Source organism: Schistocerca gregaria, chromosome 6 (genome assembly GCF_023897955.1).
Source record: "Schistocerca gregaria isolate iqSchGreg1 chromosome 6, iqSchGreg1.2, whole genome shotgun sequence".
Taxonomy (NCBI): domain Eukaryota; kingdom Metazoa; phylum Arthropoda; class Insecta; order Orthoptera; family Acrididae; genus Schistocerca; species Schistocerca gregaria.
Window position 1 is genome coordinate 391036059 of NC_064925.1, and position 20523 is coordinate 391056581.

Sequence of the window (20523 nt, forward strand, 5' to 3'; positions counted from 1 at the left end):
AGAGATATGCAGCATAGAAAAGGAAGTAGATGCTGCAATAGCTCGTGGCCAAACACATATATTCACGAGTCACGAGCATTGAGGGGGGCTGCAGATGTAATGGCATGTGTAACTGCAAAGGTTTTTTTTAGTGTCAAAATATTAGCAACAATTCAATAAACTGATTTTTTTTCTGTGGATGTTACACTGGCCAGAACAGAACAAGTTGTTTCATAGTGTAAAGACAGCGAAGAAGTGTTGGTGACAATAACAGTATATGTATATATACAGTCTGCACTACGTCAAGGTTGTACCATTCAAATTTGAACTATGGGGACAATTTACTGTATAAATAACTTTGTGGATGGTGAAAGCGGCTTCTGAAAGAAAAAAGTGACCAGTGTATATGGAACAACAACAACTGCGATGATGGTCTTTCCACGAACAATAAGAGACTGGAATAGAAGGGAGAACCGATACAGGTACTCAGGGTACCCTCCGCCACACACTGTCAGGTGGTTTGCAAAGTTTGGATGTAGATGTTTTAATCATTACTGTGGTAGAACAACTATTGAATGGAATCTAGTTCTCACATTGAATTCAGTAAGTCAGTGGGTGGTAAACTTCCGAATCATCAACAATTAATAAAATTCTGATAATCCATAATGAACTTCTTAAATGGGTCAACACATTTCTTGAACTTGTGAGCGTATTTGGTTTTTTGCTACAATACCTACTCCACTACCAAAGAAAGCTGACTTGAACTGCTGTCTATAATTCTTTTATTCCAGTCGAGACCCTTCAAGACTGATTAGTTCCAGAATGGGAGAGGAATAAAATCTACAGAATGAAGGATGCTTCTGGAGACAGATGAACAGAGGAGCACATCCATTGTTAACATCTTCGATACAGTTCCGCACTGTCGCCTGATAAACAAAGTAAGAGCCTACGGAATATCAGACCAGCTGTGTGGCTGGATTGAAGAGTTTTTAGCAAACAGAACACAGCATGTTGTTATCAATGGAGAGACGTCTACAGACGTTAAAGGAACCTCTGGCGTGCCACAGGGGAGTGTTATGGGACCATTGCTTTTAACAATATATATAAATGACCTAGTAGATAGTGTCGGAAGCTCCATGCGGCTTTTCGCGGATGATGCTGTAGTATACAGAGAAGTTGCAGCATTAGAAAATTGTAGCAAAATGCAGGAAGATCTGCAGCGGATAGGCACTCGGTGCAGGGAGTGGCAACTGACCCTTAACATAGACAAATGTAAGGTATTGCGAATGCACAGAAAGAAGGATCCTTTATTGTATGATTATATGATAGCGGGACAAACACTGGTAGCAGTTACTTCTGTAAAATATCTGGGAGTATGCGTGCGGAACGATTTGAAATGGAATGATCATATAAAATTAATTGTTGGTAAGTCGGGTACCAGGTTGAGATTCATTGGGAGAGTCCTTAGAAAATGTAGTCCATCAACAAAGGAGGTGGCTTACAAAACACTCGTTTGACTTATACTTGAGTATTGTTCATCAGTGTGGGATCTGTACGAGATCGGGTTGACGGAGGAGATAGAGAAGATCCAAAGAAGAGCGGCGCGTTTCGTCACAGGGTTATTTGGTAACCGTGATAGCGTTACGGAGATGTTTAACAAACTCAAGTGGCAGACTCTGCAAGAGAGGTGCTCTGCATCACAGTGAAGCTTGCTCGTCAGATTTCGAGAGGGTGCGTTTCTTAATGAGGTATCCAATACATTGCTTCCCCCTACTTATAGCTCCTGAGGAGATCATGAATGTAAAATTAGAGAGATTAGAGCGCGCACGGAGGCTTTCAGACAGCCCTTCTTCCCGCGGACCATACGCGACTGGAACAGGAAAGGGAGGTAATGACAGTGGCACGTAAAGTGCCCTCCGCCACACACCGTTGGGTGGCTTGCGGAGTGTAGATGTAGATGTACAATGTGAACACCATTACAGCTGCACAAAACAACTCAGACAAGTGCCCTGAGAGCCAGTGATTGGTAGTTTAAATTATGTAAATGATTTAGAGTTGCAATTCTCTGCAACAGGTAGAACATCCATCAGTGTGAATTAGTGTTATTTAATTTTAGTGCCATTACCAGACCTTGTAGGGATACAGGGTCATGAACAGCCCAAGATGATGAATAATCACTGTGAAGGAAATGGAGGTGCTGTGTACTGTGGTGAGACAGCACTATCAGTATCTGACAGAGTTTGGAAGAGGCCTCACTGTGGGTCCCCGGCCAGCTGGTTGAATAGTGCGGTTACCAGATTTGTGGGGCATTTGGTTGTGATGAGTGGTCCAATGTTGGACTGCATGGGAATGTTGGGCAGGCATACTCATCATCAAGACTCCAGTCATAAGTGAACACCACAAGGGAGTATCACCATATTTTGCATAAAGCACACTGAAACTCCTTCATGTACACACCTGAAATCCGAGAACAAGCAATGGACTTCCTGCAAGTGTGTATACTGCTAGTCTCTAATCAATGGTGTGGAATGACTACAAAGTAGGGAATCACCACCCCATGTACAGGCTGTTATCAACCACACTATAAATAGCTGTCTGGAAATGGTGCTGTGACTAGGAAGCCTGAACTGCATATGAATGGTGTTGCAATGTATTCAGCAATGAATCGTGGTTCTGCACTATCCCAGATGACCCTTGTCGGGTGAAGACTTGGGAGAGGTATCAACCTTCTAAGGTTTTGGAGAGACAACAGAATTACTCCTGGTGTCACAATGTGGGGGATCATCTTCAGGTGATGGCTGGTAATTATTGAAGGATCTCAGATGGCATAACAGTAATCACAGATATCCTGTTTACTCATATGTCATGTCTTGTGCAACAATATCATGGTGCAATTTTTAAATAGGGCAATGACTGTCCTAGGACAATTTCCACACATGGCACATCTCTATGATATGTCTATGTGTTGTTCAAGGTTCTGCCATGACCAGCAAGATCCCCGGAACTGTTCCCAATAGAACATGTGTGGGACCAGCATGGACATACACTCCATCCCAGCACCAGTATCCAGGATATCCTGGAGAAGTTACGACAGTTGTGGGTCAGCTTGCCTCAGGAAATTTCATGTTCCACTTGGATATACAGGGTTATTGTAAATGATGGACCCATTTTCGAAAATTCCTACATATTTAAGTACAAATCCAAAACAAACAAGTTTTACACCAATGAAAAGAGGACATTTCAAAGCTTTTGGCGGGCGGGCAGTGATGGTTTCAGAAGCAGCCTGTAGAGTTCGTGCGGCAATAGGACCATGTTCCGTTTCACTGTCAGTTGTGAGTGAAATGGTGACTGTGAAGCACAAAGTTTTCTGCATTCTTCAGTTTGTGAAAAGTAAGTTGCAAATCGTAGTGCAACTGGCATTTCGGACCAAATTCAGTATTCAACCAACAACTAACAAAAGCATTAGCTGTTGGTTTAAGCAATTTAAACAGACTGGGAGTGTGTGCACTGGAAAAAGCACAGGCCGACCGTGTGTGTCAGAGGATGATGTCCAACAGACTCACAAAGTTTTGTGTACAGTTCCAGTATGTCTACCAACAGAGCCAGTTAAGAACTCGGAAAATCAACTGTATGGAAAGTTCTGAGACGGTGTTTGCTGTACAAGTCCTACCTATTACAACTTGTGTAGGCTCTCAACCCCAATGACGTCTTATATTTTGTGATTATGTGCCAGCAAAGATGGAGGATGATGCATTTCCACAGCATGTAATTTTTAGTGATGAAGCGACGTTCCATCTTAGAAGAAAAGCCAACAGACACAATGTTCACATATGGGGTTTGGAAAATCCACATTCACTATTGCAACTTGAAAGAGACTCATCAAAGATCATTGTGTTCGGTGCTGTATCCCATACAAAGGTTAATGAACCATTTTTCTTTGCTGAAAGAACTGTAAAGGGAATCATGTACCTGAACATGTCGAAACAATGGTTGTTTCCTCAAGTTATGGAAGATTCCCAGGACTTCATTTTCCAACAGGGTGGAGCTCTGCCCCACTGGCACTGTAATGTATGAGGCTTTTTGAATGACTAGCTTCCTCAATGCTGGATCAGTTGCAGGGGCTTGAGGACCTAGCTCTGCACTTCTGGCCACCAAGCTCTCCCGACCTCACACCCTGCAGCTATTTCTTATAGGGTTATGTGAAGGAAGCTGTTTACGTCCCACCTCTACCAAGCACTCTGAACGATCTGCAGAACCTGACCACTGCTACCGTGTACTCAGTAACAGCAGATACGCTTTCGCGTGTGTGGGATGCATTTGGCTACCATTTTGATGTTAGGCATGCAGCCAACGGTGGCCACACTGAAGATTTATCACATTTCTAATTATTAAATAATTATTAAAAATGAATTAATTACAAACTATTAAATTTATTAAATTGATATCAAACATTACCAAAAAGACTTTGAAACTTTCTCTTTTCATTGGTATAAAGCTTGTTTATTTTGGATTTGTACTTGAATAAATATAAAGTTTTGAAAATGGATCCTTCATTTAGAATAACCCTATGCATTGACTTCACTGTAGTCTTAATGAAAAGGCCACTTTGTCAGCAAACTAACCACTGCTGTAATGCTAGTATAGCACTACAACTGGAATGCTTTTAACTTCAGTAGAATAAAATAGTCTTTGGTAGAAGTGCAGTAACCTTTCCCTTGATGTACGAGATGCCAGACTTTCTGAAGTTTTAAAATTGCTTTAGAGCATTGTTGCCAATCTTGTCTGTCTGGATATATATGATTTCATGGTGACACTGCCTGATTTAATTTTCATATAACGTTCCAATCTGCGAAGGGACTTGGTTTGTTGTTATTATGGGCTGTCAAAAACTTGCAGCTTATGTAGAACTCTATATGGCGAGGGGCGACACAAGGCACCCATCAGCAGGTCTGTTAAGGGGCTGCAGAAAGGGGGGCGGGGGCAGGGTAGCTCGTAAATAAAAGTGTGGGTGGGATAGGTTGCCAAAGCAGCCCTGGGTCAGCTGTGAAAGACCGCTCAAGCGGCCATAATGTATCGTGTGCTGAAGCTGCAGACTGCAATCTCCCTAGAAAATATATATATTTAAACTATGAAACTAAGAAAGTTTTTAATGGCATGAAACCAAAACCTTAACATGGTCTGCAATAAAACACAATATCTTAGTGGACAGTGTGACTGGATCTTGCCTTAAATGTTATTAAATATTGTAGCATTGAAAAACAGTCAGAAAGGCAGGAAACCGTTACAACATGTAAGACACGTATATTTGCTATGAGTTTCACGTCTTATAGCCAGCTGTCAACTCATAAAAAATGCCACTTTTTTCTGCTGTGTTGAAATTGTTTTAGGGCAATATAATGATAAATTCTTTGAGCTTAAAAGTCAAGATTTGTATCACCTGAAGAGCTTATCATGCATGTAGTTATAAATGATAAAAGTAAAACCTTTTTGCTAGAATAGACATGCAACTTTTTCTTTTACACCACCTTCCCCTCTCCCCATACACACAAAAGTTAGCACTATGTGAGTTTTAAAATTTAAGATAAGAAATAGAAAAGCTAATGATAAGAGAGGACTAAAGTAGCTGTAAGTAGCTGATTGATGAAACCAAAATAGATGACCAGCTACACAGAAACGCATTGAAAGTGCAAACAAGTAGAACTGTGATGTTTGAATAGTGGTACTTCCCATTGCTTTCTGGAACCGTTCACATGTGGGCAGCTTATGAGACAAGGCTTTAAAAATATGCTATATGATGGGGGGAGAGGGGGGCAGGGTATGGGTATTATTACCGTTAAAACTGTTTTACTGCTTCTTTTTTTTCTTACAGTATTTATAAAATTACTTACATGCAGCATTTTGCTCAATTTCTTTGCGGCTCTCTCTTGAAAATGTGGTTCTTCTTTAACCGTCTTTACTTCTTCAGTCGGCTTTTCTAGGTTGCTACTATCCGGTGAATCTGTTTCAAGTTTTATTTTTTTCCTTGGTGGATCTTTCTTACCTCTCAGTTTCAGTTCATCGACAACTTCTTTGACATACACATAAAGATTCTTAGGATCCTTGTCTATCAGTTCCATTCTTGTTTGCAGAAGCTTCTTGAAGGTTTCGGACGATGTATAAGCAGCATTACATGCATGATAATATTTCTTAACTTTTGTGTCAATTATTTTGCACATGTCTGCTGACTTATCATATTTTAAACATTTCATGATGAACTGAAAATCAGATAAACAAAGAACATATACTCGCAGCCATAGTAACATAACAACCTTCCATTTAAAAATAAAAAAGAAACAGTGGCAAAGAAATTATAATTTCGGCATAATATCTATAATTATAGATCTGTACATGTTATTCACATCATCACCAAATTTCTCCAATAATCTTTTTTATAGTATTTTCTTGCAGTATGCAAAATGTGACCCTCAGTTCTTATGATTCCTCTCAGCTAAGAATTTTGCACACAGTTCTTTCATTAGGAAGATACTGAGAAAAATGGTACTTCTGTTATCACTTCACAGAGTGAATCTTCAGCAAACACAGGAAAATATAAGCTTACATCTACTTCTGCATCCACAGCTTACAAGATACTGAGCACTAAAATACAGACCTGAATCATGTGCTTCCTGAATTGTGTGTACAGAATGTGAGCTACAATTAATATTTTCCCCAGATTCAAGCAGATTGTTATAGAATTTATTTTTCTTTATCAATGAAAATCAATGTATTTCAGCTTTGAATATGTTCCAGTATCAGCTGTTGAGGATACTGGTATGCATCTAGACTTTGCCACCATACACTGTTGATGAAAAGCACACTAGTCCTGCTTAGCAGCAGTCTTGGAAAACTGCAGCATTTAGACAACTTCCATACACATCATCTTCACAAGAAGACACTCATTGAAACACAGCAGTTTTTCAACATTGTCACCCGACTGGCAACTCGAGAACTTTTCAACATGTTAAGAATACTGAGCTATAATTTCATACATCAATCATTTCAGCATTCTCATTAAAATGAGCCACATGCATTCATTACGCATCAGCTGGGATTGTTTGCTTTGGAAGACATTCCTTATTAATTAAATTTGAAAAAGTAGCCAATTATAAAGAGCACACCATGTGAAACATTGCTGAAATTCAGATCTACAGTTTTTTTGTAGTGACTGCTTATCCTACCCATCTATGTGACATTAAGTACAGCACGAGGAAGAAGTGTGACAGCAACAAAACTGATTACACTCAGTTTGTGTGTGTCCAACACACAGGACACTTCATCTCTGAGGTTGTGCAGGCACTGGGATTTTCACAATGAACTGTATCATGGATCTACTGTGATTACTTGGATTTGAGACAAACTGCTGTTGCCACAGTCAGTTGCTGTAACCAATAAGGTGTTGATGGTAGAGATTACTGATGTCTGTCATGGTTTGTAATAGTGAACAGAGAAGCCAAAGCAATACCAGACCAAACAACAACACTCAGTGAGCATACATAGCAACCACAACCAGCACCCCATTAAAGGGCAAAAAAGCCATCACCCCACATGTGTACCGCAGCTCATCACTGGGCCAGGGTTTAGGGCTAAAGTCTAGATCAAGGCCAGCAGCAGTCAGGGCAGTTCTTATCTGCTGATCATAGGTTCGCAATGTGTCAGTTTTGCTTAGCCAATTGGATGATTCTTTGACATAACCAACGAGAGGCAAGAACAGAAGCAATGTATTTCTAGTGCCAAAATTGAAACCGTTGCCCTGTGTGCTGTGTTTTGATGTATTAGTGAGTTTGGAGAGAAGTATTTTGTGATTACGGCAGTAAATCCTATAAGTGTAAGGTCGTTGGTTAACGTCTCATGGATAAATTGCAGAGACACAAAAATGTATCAAATGTAGTGGCAAAATTATTACACAACTGATCTATGCAAGTACCTTAGTAAGTAGATGGTCAATGGCTTTTAATCAAATTGTCTGAAAGCAGGTGGGTCTATATATCAATAAACACTGATCCACCCACCTTCTCCCACAATTTAATTAAAAACATTGATCCATCTACCTTTTCTCATGATTTAGTTGAAAACATTGATCCAGTTAGGTCCTTCCATGATTTAATCAAGAAACATTAATACACTTAGTATGCTCACGCAGATGGTTTGCATAGCAACACAGAGCAGAATTATATTTCACTGCTTTTTTTTTAATATATCGTGAGTTCTGAGGCTGTCCTTGTCTGCAGATACTAACACAGTTTCAACAGCTGCAGCTGAAACAACAAGCAGTTACATTTATAATCCTTATTTGCAGCAATGTTTCACCCTGTCTTCCAATTGTATTACTTCAAAATACGTCCTCTGCCTGCTGCTCTCTCATTGGCTGTGTAACAAAAACAGCTGACACACCTTCTTTCCCATCATATCTCATGGTAAGCACTGACAACATTCCTGCACCAAACACGCAAGTACACCGCTGACTCTATTCTAGACTTTTAGCAGAGATTAGCATGAATGTAGGAACACTGTCATTAGATACTCAAACAATGCAAAAAGGTCAACTCAACCAATGGGGGACTTTGGATATTATTTAAAATGACATAAGGGGATGTGCTCTGCTTTACAAAAGGGTACTATTCAGGCAGGAGGCAATATTTCAAATATGGAGGATATTTATGTGGGATGTATATGGCACACTAAGAAGTCTGTTATTGTCTCTGATAGATGAATAACACAGTAACCCATTGTCCAATCATGTGCATATGTTTGTTGACTTGCAGCTCCACTGCAGACAACCCATAGCTTTAGTAGGACAATGCTGTCCTATTGCTTACAACCTCTGTCAGAATGGTCTGAGAAACACTCACCAGACATGCAGATTCTTATTAGGTCAGCTGGCTTCAATTTCACTGAGTATATCTAAGAAATCGTTGTGCAGGGTGTGCTTGCCATGGGCAGAACTACAGTCAATTTCCACAAGTTGTGGGCAGCACATGACGAGTTATGTTTTAAGATGGTTTCTGACACTGTCGAGCCTCATGTAGTCAGCGCTGCAATCCCTTGCAAACAACACCAGGGCAAAACTGGATCATACTACTTTGTACCTGAATCTAATTACATTTCTCATAAGTTTGTAAATAATTAATATATACTGAGTTGATAAAAAAATCATGGGATAGCGATATACACATACACAGATAGTGGTAGTATCACCTACACAAGGTATAAAAGGGCAACTGGCAGAGCAGTTATTTGTACTCAGTTGATTCTTATGAAAAGGTTTCCAATATGATTATGGCCACATGGTGGAATTAACAGACTTTAACACAGAATGGTAGTTGGAGCTAGATGCATGGGACATTCCATTTTGGAAATCATTAGGGAATTCAATATTCTGATATTCACAATGACAAGTGTGTGCCGAGAATAACAAATTTCTGGTATTACCTCTTGCCATAAACAATGCAGTGGCCTACAGCCTTCACTTAATGACCAGGAGCAGCAGAATGTTTGCATAGAGTTGTCAGTGCTAACTGACAAGCAACAGTGTACGAAATTACTATAAAAATCAATGTGGGATGCACAACAAATGCATCTGTTATGACAGTATGTCAAAATATGGGGTAATGGGCTATAGCAGCAGACACCTGATATGAGTGCAATAGCTAACAGCATGATATCACCTGCAACACCTTTCCTGAGCTTATTAAGCATATTGGTTCGACCCTAAATGACTGGAAAATGATGGCCTGGTCAGATAAGTCCCAATTTAATTTGGTAAGAGCTGATGGAAGAGCTCGAGTGTAACATAGACCCAACAAAAACATGGACCCAAGTTGTCAACAAGGCACTACAAGCTGGTGATTATTCCATAACGGTATGGACTGTGTTTACGTGGAATGGACTGGGCCATCTGGTCTAACTGAATCAATCGCTGACTGGAAATGCTTATGTTCGGCTAATTGGAGACCATTTACAGCCATTCATGGACTTCATTTCCCAAATGAGTGATGCAATTTGTTTGGATGACAATGTGCCACATCACCAGATGACAATCACAGATCACCCAACATGAATTCCATCGAACATTTACAGGATACAATCAAGATTCACTTCATGCACAAAATCTTGCACTGGCAACACTTTCACAATTATGAACAGCTATGGTGGAGCACGGCTCAATATTTCTGCAGGGAACTTCCAACTACTTGTTGAGTCCATGCCAAATTGAGTTGCTGCACTACACCTGACACAAGGAGGTCTACATGATATTAGAAGGAATCCCATGGCTTTCAACATTTCAGTATATAATGTCACATATGGACAAAAATATCTTTTGCAATAATACTTATATACAAGCAAAAAAATTTTGTGTTAGAAGCAATAATCAATATTTAGGGTGTGAAAATAATTTAAGATAGAATGACTATATACATTGATAAACCAAAACCACCTGCTTAATAGTGTGCTGGTTCATCCTCAGAATACAATAAGCAGCCATCCCACACAGTATGGATTCAATAACACCTCAGTTAGTTTCCAGAGATATGTGGCACAAGATTATGTACACATCACACAGTTCCTATACATTGCAGCCCACTGGTTTGTGGGCATGCAACTGGCTGCCGATATTATCCCAGATGTGTTGCATCAGGTTCAGGTCAAGTGAATTTGATGGCCAAGATATTAACACGAGTTCACTATCATGCTCCTAAAAACTACTGAAGCACAGTTTTGGCCTTGTGATGCAAGCAGTTATACTGCTGAAAGATTCCACTGCCACCAGGGAATATATCAAATGTGATGGATTCATGTGGTCTGCAATAATGTAACTGCACTACACAGCTGTCATACTACCTTCGATTAGTAGCCTACCACAGGTTCCACAGAAGTGCAGATGGATGTGCCCCATAGTACAATAATGACCTCACTGGCCTGTGTTCGTGTAGTGGTGCATGCTTGGACCAACCATTCTGCTGGATGACACCATATCCAGGCTCAGCCACTGATCCAGTGGTTTATCTGTCTGGACTACATGTTTCCACCGATGCAAAGTCCAGTCTCTATGATCCCATACCCATTGCAATTACAAATACAATGTCACTGGGACAACAAAAGAACATATAGGAGACCCCTGCTGTGCATCTCCAGTTCAACAATGTGCACTGAACTGTGTGTTTCAAAACACTTCTGCCTACAATAGCATTGTACTCTGACATTGGATCTGTCACAGACTGCTGCCTATCCTCCAACCTTCATGTTCTGTGACAAAGCATGGACATCCAGCACCTTGTTACCCAATCGTTGTTTCACTCTCCTTTTATGATTTTCTATAGCTGCTCACAACATCAGCACACAAACAGCCAACCATAATAACAATTGATAAGATTCTCATTTCCTAGTGCTGGTCCACAGCAATCCAGCATTTGTCACAATCATCACTATAATCATTCCCCATTTGTCTCTGTTCTGCTTATGTACTTTCCTTAGTGCAGTGGGCAATAGTCATAATGTTTAGGCTTGTCAGTGTAAATCAAGTAATAGGAGACACAAACAGCAACTGAGAATAACAATACGAAATTTGAAAACTGACTCATGTAGAGGAGGAAGCTCAAAAGGGCATTATTTGATCCACACAGCCTTGGTATCTTGCCAAATTAAATTAATTAGAGAGATTAAAAAGGTTGGAAGAGCAGATGCTCAACTATGATGAATCTATAATGTTCATAGAGAGAAGGTCTGCAGATTTTTTGAATGATTTCATGATGCCTTCAACTGCCATTCTCTTTATTTGGTGTACAAATGTAAAATTTCGGCCTTAGGCTATTTTCAAGTATCTAGACTGGTTTACATAGCACAAGGTCAGTCTAAAAATACTTTTAAACAAAAGAAAGAGTTCTGCTGAAGATTTTTCTAATATCGCTAAGGCCCTTGCATACTGTGAAACCATATGTCATTATTCACTTCAGCAGTGTATGAGGGCACTTGTACACAGAGTTTGAGTTCTGCAGTTGCTGAGCACTGTCTGAATACAGGACATAGGATGGAGTCCAAAAATGCTATGGCCCTTGCTATTGCTTTCCATTTCTGTGGCCATGCTGTCAAACACACACAAAAGAAAATTTAACTAAATGAGATACAAAATGTACACAAAGCAAGGAATAGTTCCCAGTGATGGGCATATTGGTTGACAGCAAGAGGGCTAAAATCTATAACAGAGCCAGCAGCAGTCACAGCAGTGTTTCGCTACTGCTCGTAAGCTGGTCCCACATCAGTTTTGCATAGAAAATATGATAATACTTTCACATAATCAATGAAAGGCAATAAAATGAATTTCTGGTGCCAAACTAGAAACTACCATCTTCTTTGCTGTCATGATAAATATTTGACTCTCCTCCCCCCCCCCCCCCCCCCCGAATATGTCACGAATTGTGAGGTTGTGATTGGGTGTGGGCCCAATAGCACAGCTTCAATTGTAAAATATTGTGATCCAAGTAGTAATTACATTTATAATATTCGTTGTCACAAATGCTTGACCTTTTTTTTTTTTTTTCAGAGTGTATCATGAATTCAGATGTGGTTAGGATGTGGCTAGGTTGAAGAGTGATAATTTGGTTGCAAGTTGTGAAGCCAACAAATGTGAAAGCTAAAAAAGCTGGTTGTGGTGACAAGCTGATCTGTAGCTTAGCATGAGGTATAGGTTAGGTTGGGAATGTGACAGTTTGGTTGCAATGTGGTGAAACCAACAAATGTGAAAGCCAAAATACCTTGTTGCAGTGACAGACTGATCTGTAGCTTAGCCCGAGGCTATGTTAGGTTGGAATGTCAAACAATGGAAAATTCAGGATGGAATGTAACAATATTATTAGAAGGGAAGTTGCTACTCACCATATAGTGGATATGCAATGTTACTTGTAATCCGTCTTGATTGCAAATTATTTATTCACATGACCAGTTTCGGTTCCTCTAGAACCATCTTCAAATCTGCAAATTTTGGTTACAAGAGTAACCCCACAGCAACCTTCACATGCTGCGACACATGTAGCAGCATATGAAGGTTGCTGTGTGCGGACGGGTTACCCCTGTAACAGAAATCTGAGATGGTTCTAGAGGAACTGAAACTGGTCATGTGAATAAATAAGTTGCAATCAAGACGGATTATAAGTAACACTGCATAAAAAAGTGATTGCGGTATCCCTACAGATATTATGTCTGTTTTTGCAAAATATAGCGGATATGCTGAGTTGCAGATAGGCACAATGAAAAGACCCTCATAATTAAAGCTTTCGGCCATTAACGCCTTCGTCAACCACACACACACACACACACACACACACACACACAAAAACTGCAGTCTTCTCAGGCAACTAAAACCACACTGCGAGATGCAGCACCAGTGCATGATGGGAGTGGCGACTGGGAAGGGGTAAAGAGGATACTGGGGTGAGGAGGGGAGGGGTAGTATAGTGGTGTGGCGAACAGTGAAGTGCAGCAGGTTAGACAGAGGGCAGGGGAGAGGTGGGGAGGGGACGGGGGGGGGGGGGGGGAGGAAGTAGTGGAAAAGGAGAGAAATAAAAAGACAGGGTGTGGCGGTGGAATGACAGCTGTGTAGTGCTGGAATGGGAACAAGGAAGGAGCTGGACAGTGACTATCCTCCCCCCCCCCAGTCCCCACCTCTATCCTGCTGCACTTCACAGTCTGCCACCCTTACCATACTATCCCTCCCCCTCCCCACCTCCTCCTTACCCACACCCAGTCACCACTACCATCATGCACTGGTACTGCTGCTCGCTGTGTGGTTTCAGTTACTCAGACTGCAGTTGTGTGTGTGTGTGTGTGTGTGTGTGTGTGTGTGTGTGTGTGTGTGTAAAGTTTAATTGTGAGAGTATTTTTGTTGCGCCTATCTGTGACTCAGCATCTCCACTATATGCTGAGTACCAACTTCCCTTCTCATAATATTGTTAGGATGGAATGTAACAGTTCTACTTCAAAAAATTACATTAATAAACTTTGTTGTTTCATATATATTTCCTTCTTCTGAATATATCACAAATTGCGAGGTTGTGGTTAGATTAGTACCTAACAGCATGGCTTAAATTATATTAATAATCTTTGTTGTCAAAATATTTTCTGTTTCTTCCAAACATGTTACTATTTCAGAAGTAGTGATATAATAACACGAACATGTGACACCATCGCTTCGAAAGATTTCATATGTCTACTGCTCTCTCACTGGCTGCATAGACCCAGCAGCTGAAATGCCCTCTTGCTTCCCATCATACCTCATGATGAGGGCTGATGACACTGCTGCATGGAACATTGACCAAGAGACTGACGAATTCAGAATTCCCTGTATTCAGATTTGGCAGACCACCCACTAGTTTTGTTTACTACCTATCAATAGAAGGCACTGTTATCTGGGTGCCTGACGCAGAAACTGTTGATTTGCACATTCACACTCATGTTTCATAACAGTTTACACCTGCTTGGGTTTACTAACAGAAGCCTACTACATCACCTGAAGAAGAGAAATGTTAAGTAGTGCACGTAAAAAAATGACAATTTAACAACAGACAGGTTTAAACAACTTGACAAGTCATTCCTGAGGACTAAGAAATACAGGTAACTACAAAATGTAATAGCATTTAACTACATGGTCAATGAGTCACATTTAGAGTCAATCGTGTCATATGGGGAATAGCAAAGTGTGCAGATCTGAATTGTAATGATATTAGAGACTCAGTGACAGATAAAGCAAATGAAGTCTTCAGCTCATTGGAAAGAAACTTGGAAACTACAGTTTGTCTACAACAAAGATTCACAAAACAGCTGTGTAATATCACCTAATAGAAGCAGAAATGCTGAAAGAGCTCACTACATATCTCTCACAAACAAGGGCTAAATTATACTATGTCCCATCAATGTACTGCTCATTTGTGGCACAGCGCAAATGTTGGCAATATTTGTACTTGTATGGTTAGTGGTACCCAAATGGAGACAGGTGTCTGTAAAGGGAATTGTGAGCTGTTAGCCATACAAATGAATAACTTGCTTTACTTCTACACACATTGTTTTGGCAAGAAACTGGTGTTCATGATATAAATAAACATCAGAATATGCAATTTCACTTCTGGTGACTGACATGAACAAATTACATGCATTGGGTAAACAGCCCTTTCTTCAGTTTCTGCTATACAGCATACTGACATTTTTATTATGATCTGTAGCCTAGCAAAGTCTAGATTAGGTGGGAAGACAACAGTTTGGTTGCTAGATGGCTAAGTCAATAAATATGAAAGCAGAAAACAAGTTGTAGTGTCAGACTGATCTGGAGCAGAGCCAAGGTCTACGTAAGTGCGATGTGTCTCAACCTATGACAGTATTGGCAGTGAAAGATATGTAGTAATGTAAGTTCCATTAATACCACTCTTGTGTGCTGCAGATATTCTTCTAGTCAGAGCACATGGAAAGGGGATAGAGCAGTGTACTGGGGGTTATGTCCCACCAACCCAAAATAAATAAATAAATTACTAACATATATATCTAAAAACAAAGATGATGTAACTTACCAAACGAAAGCATTGGTATGTTGATAGACACACAAACAAACACACACACAAAATTCAAGCTTTCGCAACCCACAGTTGCTTCATCAGGAAAGAGGGAAGGAGAGGGAAAGACGAAAGGATGTGGGTTTTAAGGGAGAGGGTAAGGAGTCATTCCAATCCTGGGGGAAAAAAAGAGACACACACACACACACACACACACACACACACACACATATATCCATCTGCACATATACAGACACAAGCAGACATTTTCTGCTCGTGTCTATATGTATGGCTACACGAATCAGTTGTCCTTCCATCTAAGCTTTCCTTCGTCAGTCCCGGCACACATTACCAACATACCCTTCAAGGTAAGAGCAATGATGACACTTGGAAAAGTTTTACTGAAACAAGTTAATAAAATTGCAAGAATATGGAGTAGAATCTGTTGAGAATCTTTAACCACACACATACAATTCTGAATTAGACCATGAGAATAAAATCAGAATTAATAACAACCTAACACATGGAAGGGGTATAAGCAACCATTTATCCTAAATTATATATGTGATGGAATGAGGAAAAACGTAAAAATGTGACAATAAAAAGTACTCACAGCCATATATTTATTAATGATTTAGCTGCAGAGCATATGTGTACATGTAGAGCATGATGAACAGGTACTCTGTCAAAATATTTACACTGATTAGTGAAGCAGCATATTAGACAAAACTTCAGAATGATTCTACTGCCTACAACACATCACATGTACGGGCCACCAGCACAACTGTGGGAGGGTAGGACCCATGCACAGGCAGTTGTTTTCCTCACTCCATTTGAAAGTGGGACAAGAGAGGAAATGACCAGCAATGGTACAAACTACCACCCCCATGCACTATACAGTGGTTTGCGGAGAGTATGTTCATAATGTGGAGATCACTTTTAAAATTCTAGGAGATGGCAGAGGGAGCTCTAAGCTATTATATCCAATGACAGTAAAAGTTAAAGACTGGACCCCCCTTGGATTTTTAAAATAGCCTCAATGTTGGGAACATTAGGTTTCCCTACTGGCCAATTTGTTACCACAACCAGATTTGTTGCATTCCCATTCATTGGCTTCGCCAATCCACAACCAGATTGGCATTTTGCAAGCTAATCTAGACCTCAGGCTGCACTGCAGATCAGATTGTCACCACAACTAAGATTTCATGGGAGGGCGTGGGGGGGAGGGGGGAAACCAATGCATAACTTTAGGCAAAATGATAGTGTATTTAGAAAATGATAGTGTATTTAGAAAATGTCTGGCTCACATATAAATAAAAAGAACTACTTTCTTTTCGTCACACTACCTGTGAATGAGACTAACTGTAAAAAAACATATAATGGCTTATTACAATGGTACTTATTGCAACAAAAGTAGGTTATAAAGTGTGAACTCAATACTGATACACAAATCAGGCGATTAGTGAAGCATTATGAAACATTACAGCTAAGAAAGTAGGTACTATTATGAAAAATTATAACTTGCAGACAAAACAGTAGAAAAAATTTTACAACTTTAAATCAAAAAGTATCACGAAATGCAAGATTAGATAAGATCCATGACAAAATAAAGGAAAATAGACTCTTAGCATATGGTTCAATGATGCTAAACGCTCTCACCGAGGAAAAAAAGGGGAAATTATAAAACACGCTTAAAAAAAAAAAAAAAAAAACCTGACGAGCCTAGCTACTGATGGTTGATTTGAAGGAGGGGACTAAAGAGCGAAGTATCGGTCCCATCGGATTAGGGAACGATGGAGAAGGAAGTTGGCCGTGCTCTTTCAAAAGAACCACCCCGGCATTTTCCAGCCTTAAGCGATTTAAGGAAATTACAGTAATCCTAAAGCATTATGGCCGGACGCGAGATTGTTGCCTCAACCTCCCCAATGCGAGTCCTGTGTACTGCACCACCTCGCTCAGTTGAGATTCTTTAGCCACTGACGTACGATATACTTTGGTATAATTTCTCTTATTAAAGTACGCCAATCATAAATATACACCCTTACTGACTAGTACGTAAGGTTTTAAGTAAACAAAAACAATCTGTACCATTTCTAAGGACATCTTTGAATTCCAAAAACTGACTTATACAGAATACACGATAACAAAACTTATGACGTTCACCAAATATCGCAAACAAACAGTTATCGACAAGACCATGGCAACTCAAATTTCAATCATCGATATATCGATAGTTCTTTATCGATAAAGGTTCGAGGCCCATTCAAAATAGTCCTCACGTGACGTCCCATCACGTCACGTCACGTCACGTCATGCACTTCAAAATATTCCATAAGGTATTCGGAATAGCCTCTTGCACACTGCCCGTCACGCACGTCACGGCGCCGACATTTATCCCAGTTCAAACTTGCCGTCACGTCACGTCACGTCATGTCTCGTCACGTCACGCCATGTCAAAACATTACACAATGTATTTTAAATGGTGGCATTCACATTGTCAGTCGTGTCACGTCGCGGAGCGATGAGGCTGACGGCTGACGTCATTTTTCGTTGTTGACCACGTAACCCCCAAGTCTCCTCCATACAAATAGCGAGGCTCTCGTCTCCAATATTTGGTTTCGTCGTGCTTTTATTAGGTTGTGATCTCTACGTGTTGTTTCCCTGCTTGTTTACCGTTCCTGTTTATGTGCGTTATTTTTTGTTGTTTTTTATCGATAGAAAATAGGTAACTACAGCCATTCAAATTGAAATCAAGTGTCTTGAATTGATTTGACGTGATCTAACATGGCAGACTAAATACATGTTGACGTGACACTGCAGTAACGGTGCGGAGTTTTACAAGATCCAGCATGAACAAGATACCATCGAAACCTTAACTTATTGTAATTACATTCAGTATAGGTCAATTCACACTGGCCACCACGTCATATCACGTCGAAAAATTCCACAATGCATTACAAATGGCAGCAATAAAACAGGACACCAATGGACCGTCATGTCGCTTCAAGGTGTGTTGTGCAGAAAGTTTTGACTGTGTCGTCATCGGTTAACATCGAAAATTTAGCTGTCTAGGTAGCGTTCACAAGCGTTTGTGTTTTTTAATATTTATTTTATTACTGTGGTTTGTTTTCGTGGCAATCTGCAAATGTTCCATGAAAACTTGTTTTTTTTCCCACCGTATGTTCTTCCACAGGCTAGGTTAAATATCTCAAGTTGAACAGTTACTTAGAATTTACGATAGCAGAAAAGACCTGGTGACCACATTGTGCATAAAGACTTCTTCACACTAGCCGTCGTCACGTCACCTCTAAACATCTCACAATGAATTTCACAATGCATTCACAATGGTCGTCAACGGACATTCACGTTACATAACGTCAGTTCAAGGTGTGTCAGAAAGAAAATTTTGAGTGTCCTAGTCTGCTAACATCATACTCTACGGGTATCGTCGAAAGTTAACGTATTTCCGCTGCACTCACCCATGTTCTAGTAGAGGGTTTCATGCTTGTGTGTCTCCTTAATCTTTGTTTTATAATTGTGCTTTGTTTTCGTGGCAAATTGCAAATGTTACATGACGATTTGTACATTTTTCCCATTAACTATAAGCAGTTAACTTTCCTTCGTGTGTTGGAAAGAAATTTACCTACAATTATCGAACACAAGTTTTACAAATTTCAGCATTTTTTTCCAAACACATAATACAGCCCCCCCCCCCCTCCTCCCCCCCCCCCCCCCCCGGTCACCTACAAAGTCTGAGCACTGAAGGGTGCAATGCGAGCTCGGCGTGAGGGCTGTTGGTCGTCGTAGTTCGTTGCGTTGCTGCTCAGATACCATGTTCAGCTTGTACAGCCCAAGTCATGGTGGAGGGCGATATGGCGTGAGGTAGTGGGAGCTGTGTTGCTTCTGCCTCTGCTGATTACAATGCTGAATCGTCTGTGAGTGGTGGCAGATGCGGAGACGAGCTGCTTGGAGTGGTAACTGGCAGGGTATCGTGAGTTCACATGCCATTAAGATTCATGAAGACACTGCAATGATGCCCACTGTTGTCAGTAGGTGGAACATTCTTATGAGACCAGTAGCGTTTGTCTCGATCGTGGCGTCTAGAGCTGCATGTGTGTCGACCAGTTTGACTGCGACTTCTTCTGGTCGAAAGTCTCGGACATCAACAGTTCAGTGGGTCACGATCTGGTCATATGTGAGACTCGGGACTGTTGTCGTCTTGAAGGTCATTCGCATCCTCTGCAATGTTGAGGGTCCATACACGTTTTAGTCTGTTAATGAAGACCATCATACAATGAGGCTTTTAGGTCGTCACTGAGTGCCATGCAGACACCGAGAAGTATCCATGGAATAGCCTTAGTCCATGTGGCACCACGGCATATGAATGCTGTCTTCATTGCGTGGTGCCTTTGTTCCACCATGCCATTGCTCTGGCAATGATTTGCCTTGGTACGACTGTGGTGACAGCAGCCAGTGTGTAGGTACATGGCAAAAAACGCCCCAGATATGGTAAAGTTAAAGTTTATTAAAAACAAAAAATGAAGCAGCTTCGACCATAAGCATTGGCAAAGACATTAATTATGAATGCGCAGTAAGGTACAGACAAATCAAAACAACAACAAAAAAACTCATCATTCAATGTTCTTTGTACATGTTTCTGCTTCTCACTCTCTGGTATGTAGAAGTTCTGTTAAGATGTGCTGCTCGAATAATGACGAGCTACGAGTGTTTTGTATCATATATGTTTCAAAATAAGAGAAGACTTGGTATCAGTATTAAGTATTTTTTATACAAGTGAAGTGGAACAAAGTAAGGAGGATTTTCTTATTTTTAATGTGCACTGGTGTCCTTGAAGTCGGCTGCCTGCATCTAAGATTGAAATGTAAGAGAGGAAGTCCGATCAGCCTAAATTTGTACTTGCAGAGCATTTCTAATAATGCATTTGTAATATACTTAAAATAATTTTTTCTCA

At 40.4% G+C, this 20523-nt stretch overlaps 1 protein-coding gene across 4 annotated transcripts in view; it reads right to left on the reverse strand.

Annotated features, from left to right (window-relative positions):
* LOC126278152 (death domain-associated protein 6-like) overlaps window positions 1-17944 on the reverse strand; it is a 154443-nt gene extending 136499 nt beyond the window's left edge. For 2 of the 4 annotated variants that reach the window (XR_007550658.1, XM_049978051.1), the window contains exons 1-2: window positions 17640-17726; window positions 5868-6233 (exon numbers count right to left, since the gene is read on the reverse strand). Coding sequence is in view for 3 of the 4 variants with exons in the window: in XM_049978051.1 (XP_049834008.1) it covers window positions 5868-6233; window positions 17640-17654 (381 nt within the window). In the remaining variant the exon portion in view is untranslated. Of the gene's footprint in view, window positions 1-5867; window positions 6234-17639 lie in introns of all 4 variants that reach the window. The other 2 variants (XM_049978048.1, XM_049978049.1) reach the window with 2 other exon arrangements.
* Between the last annotated feature and the right edge of the window lie 2579 nt (window positions 17945-20523).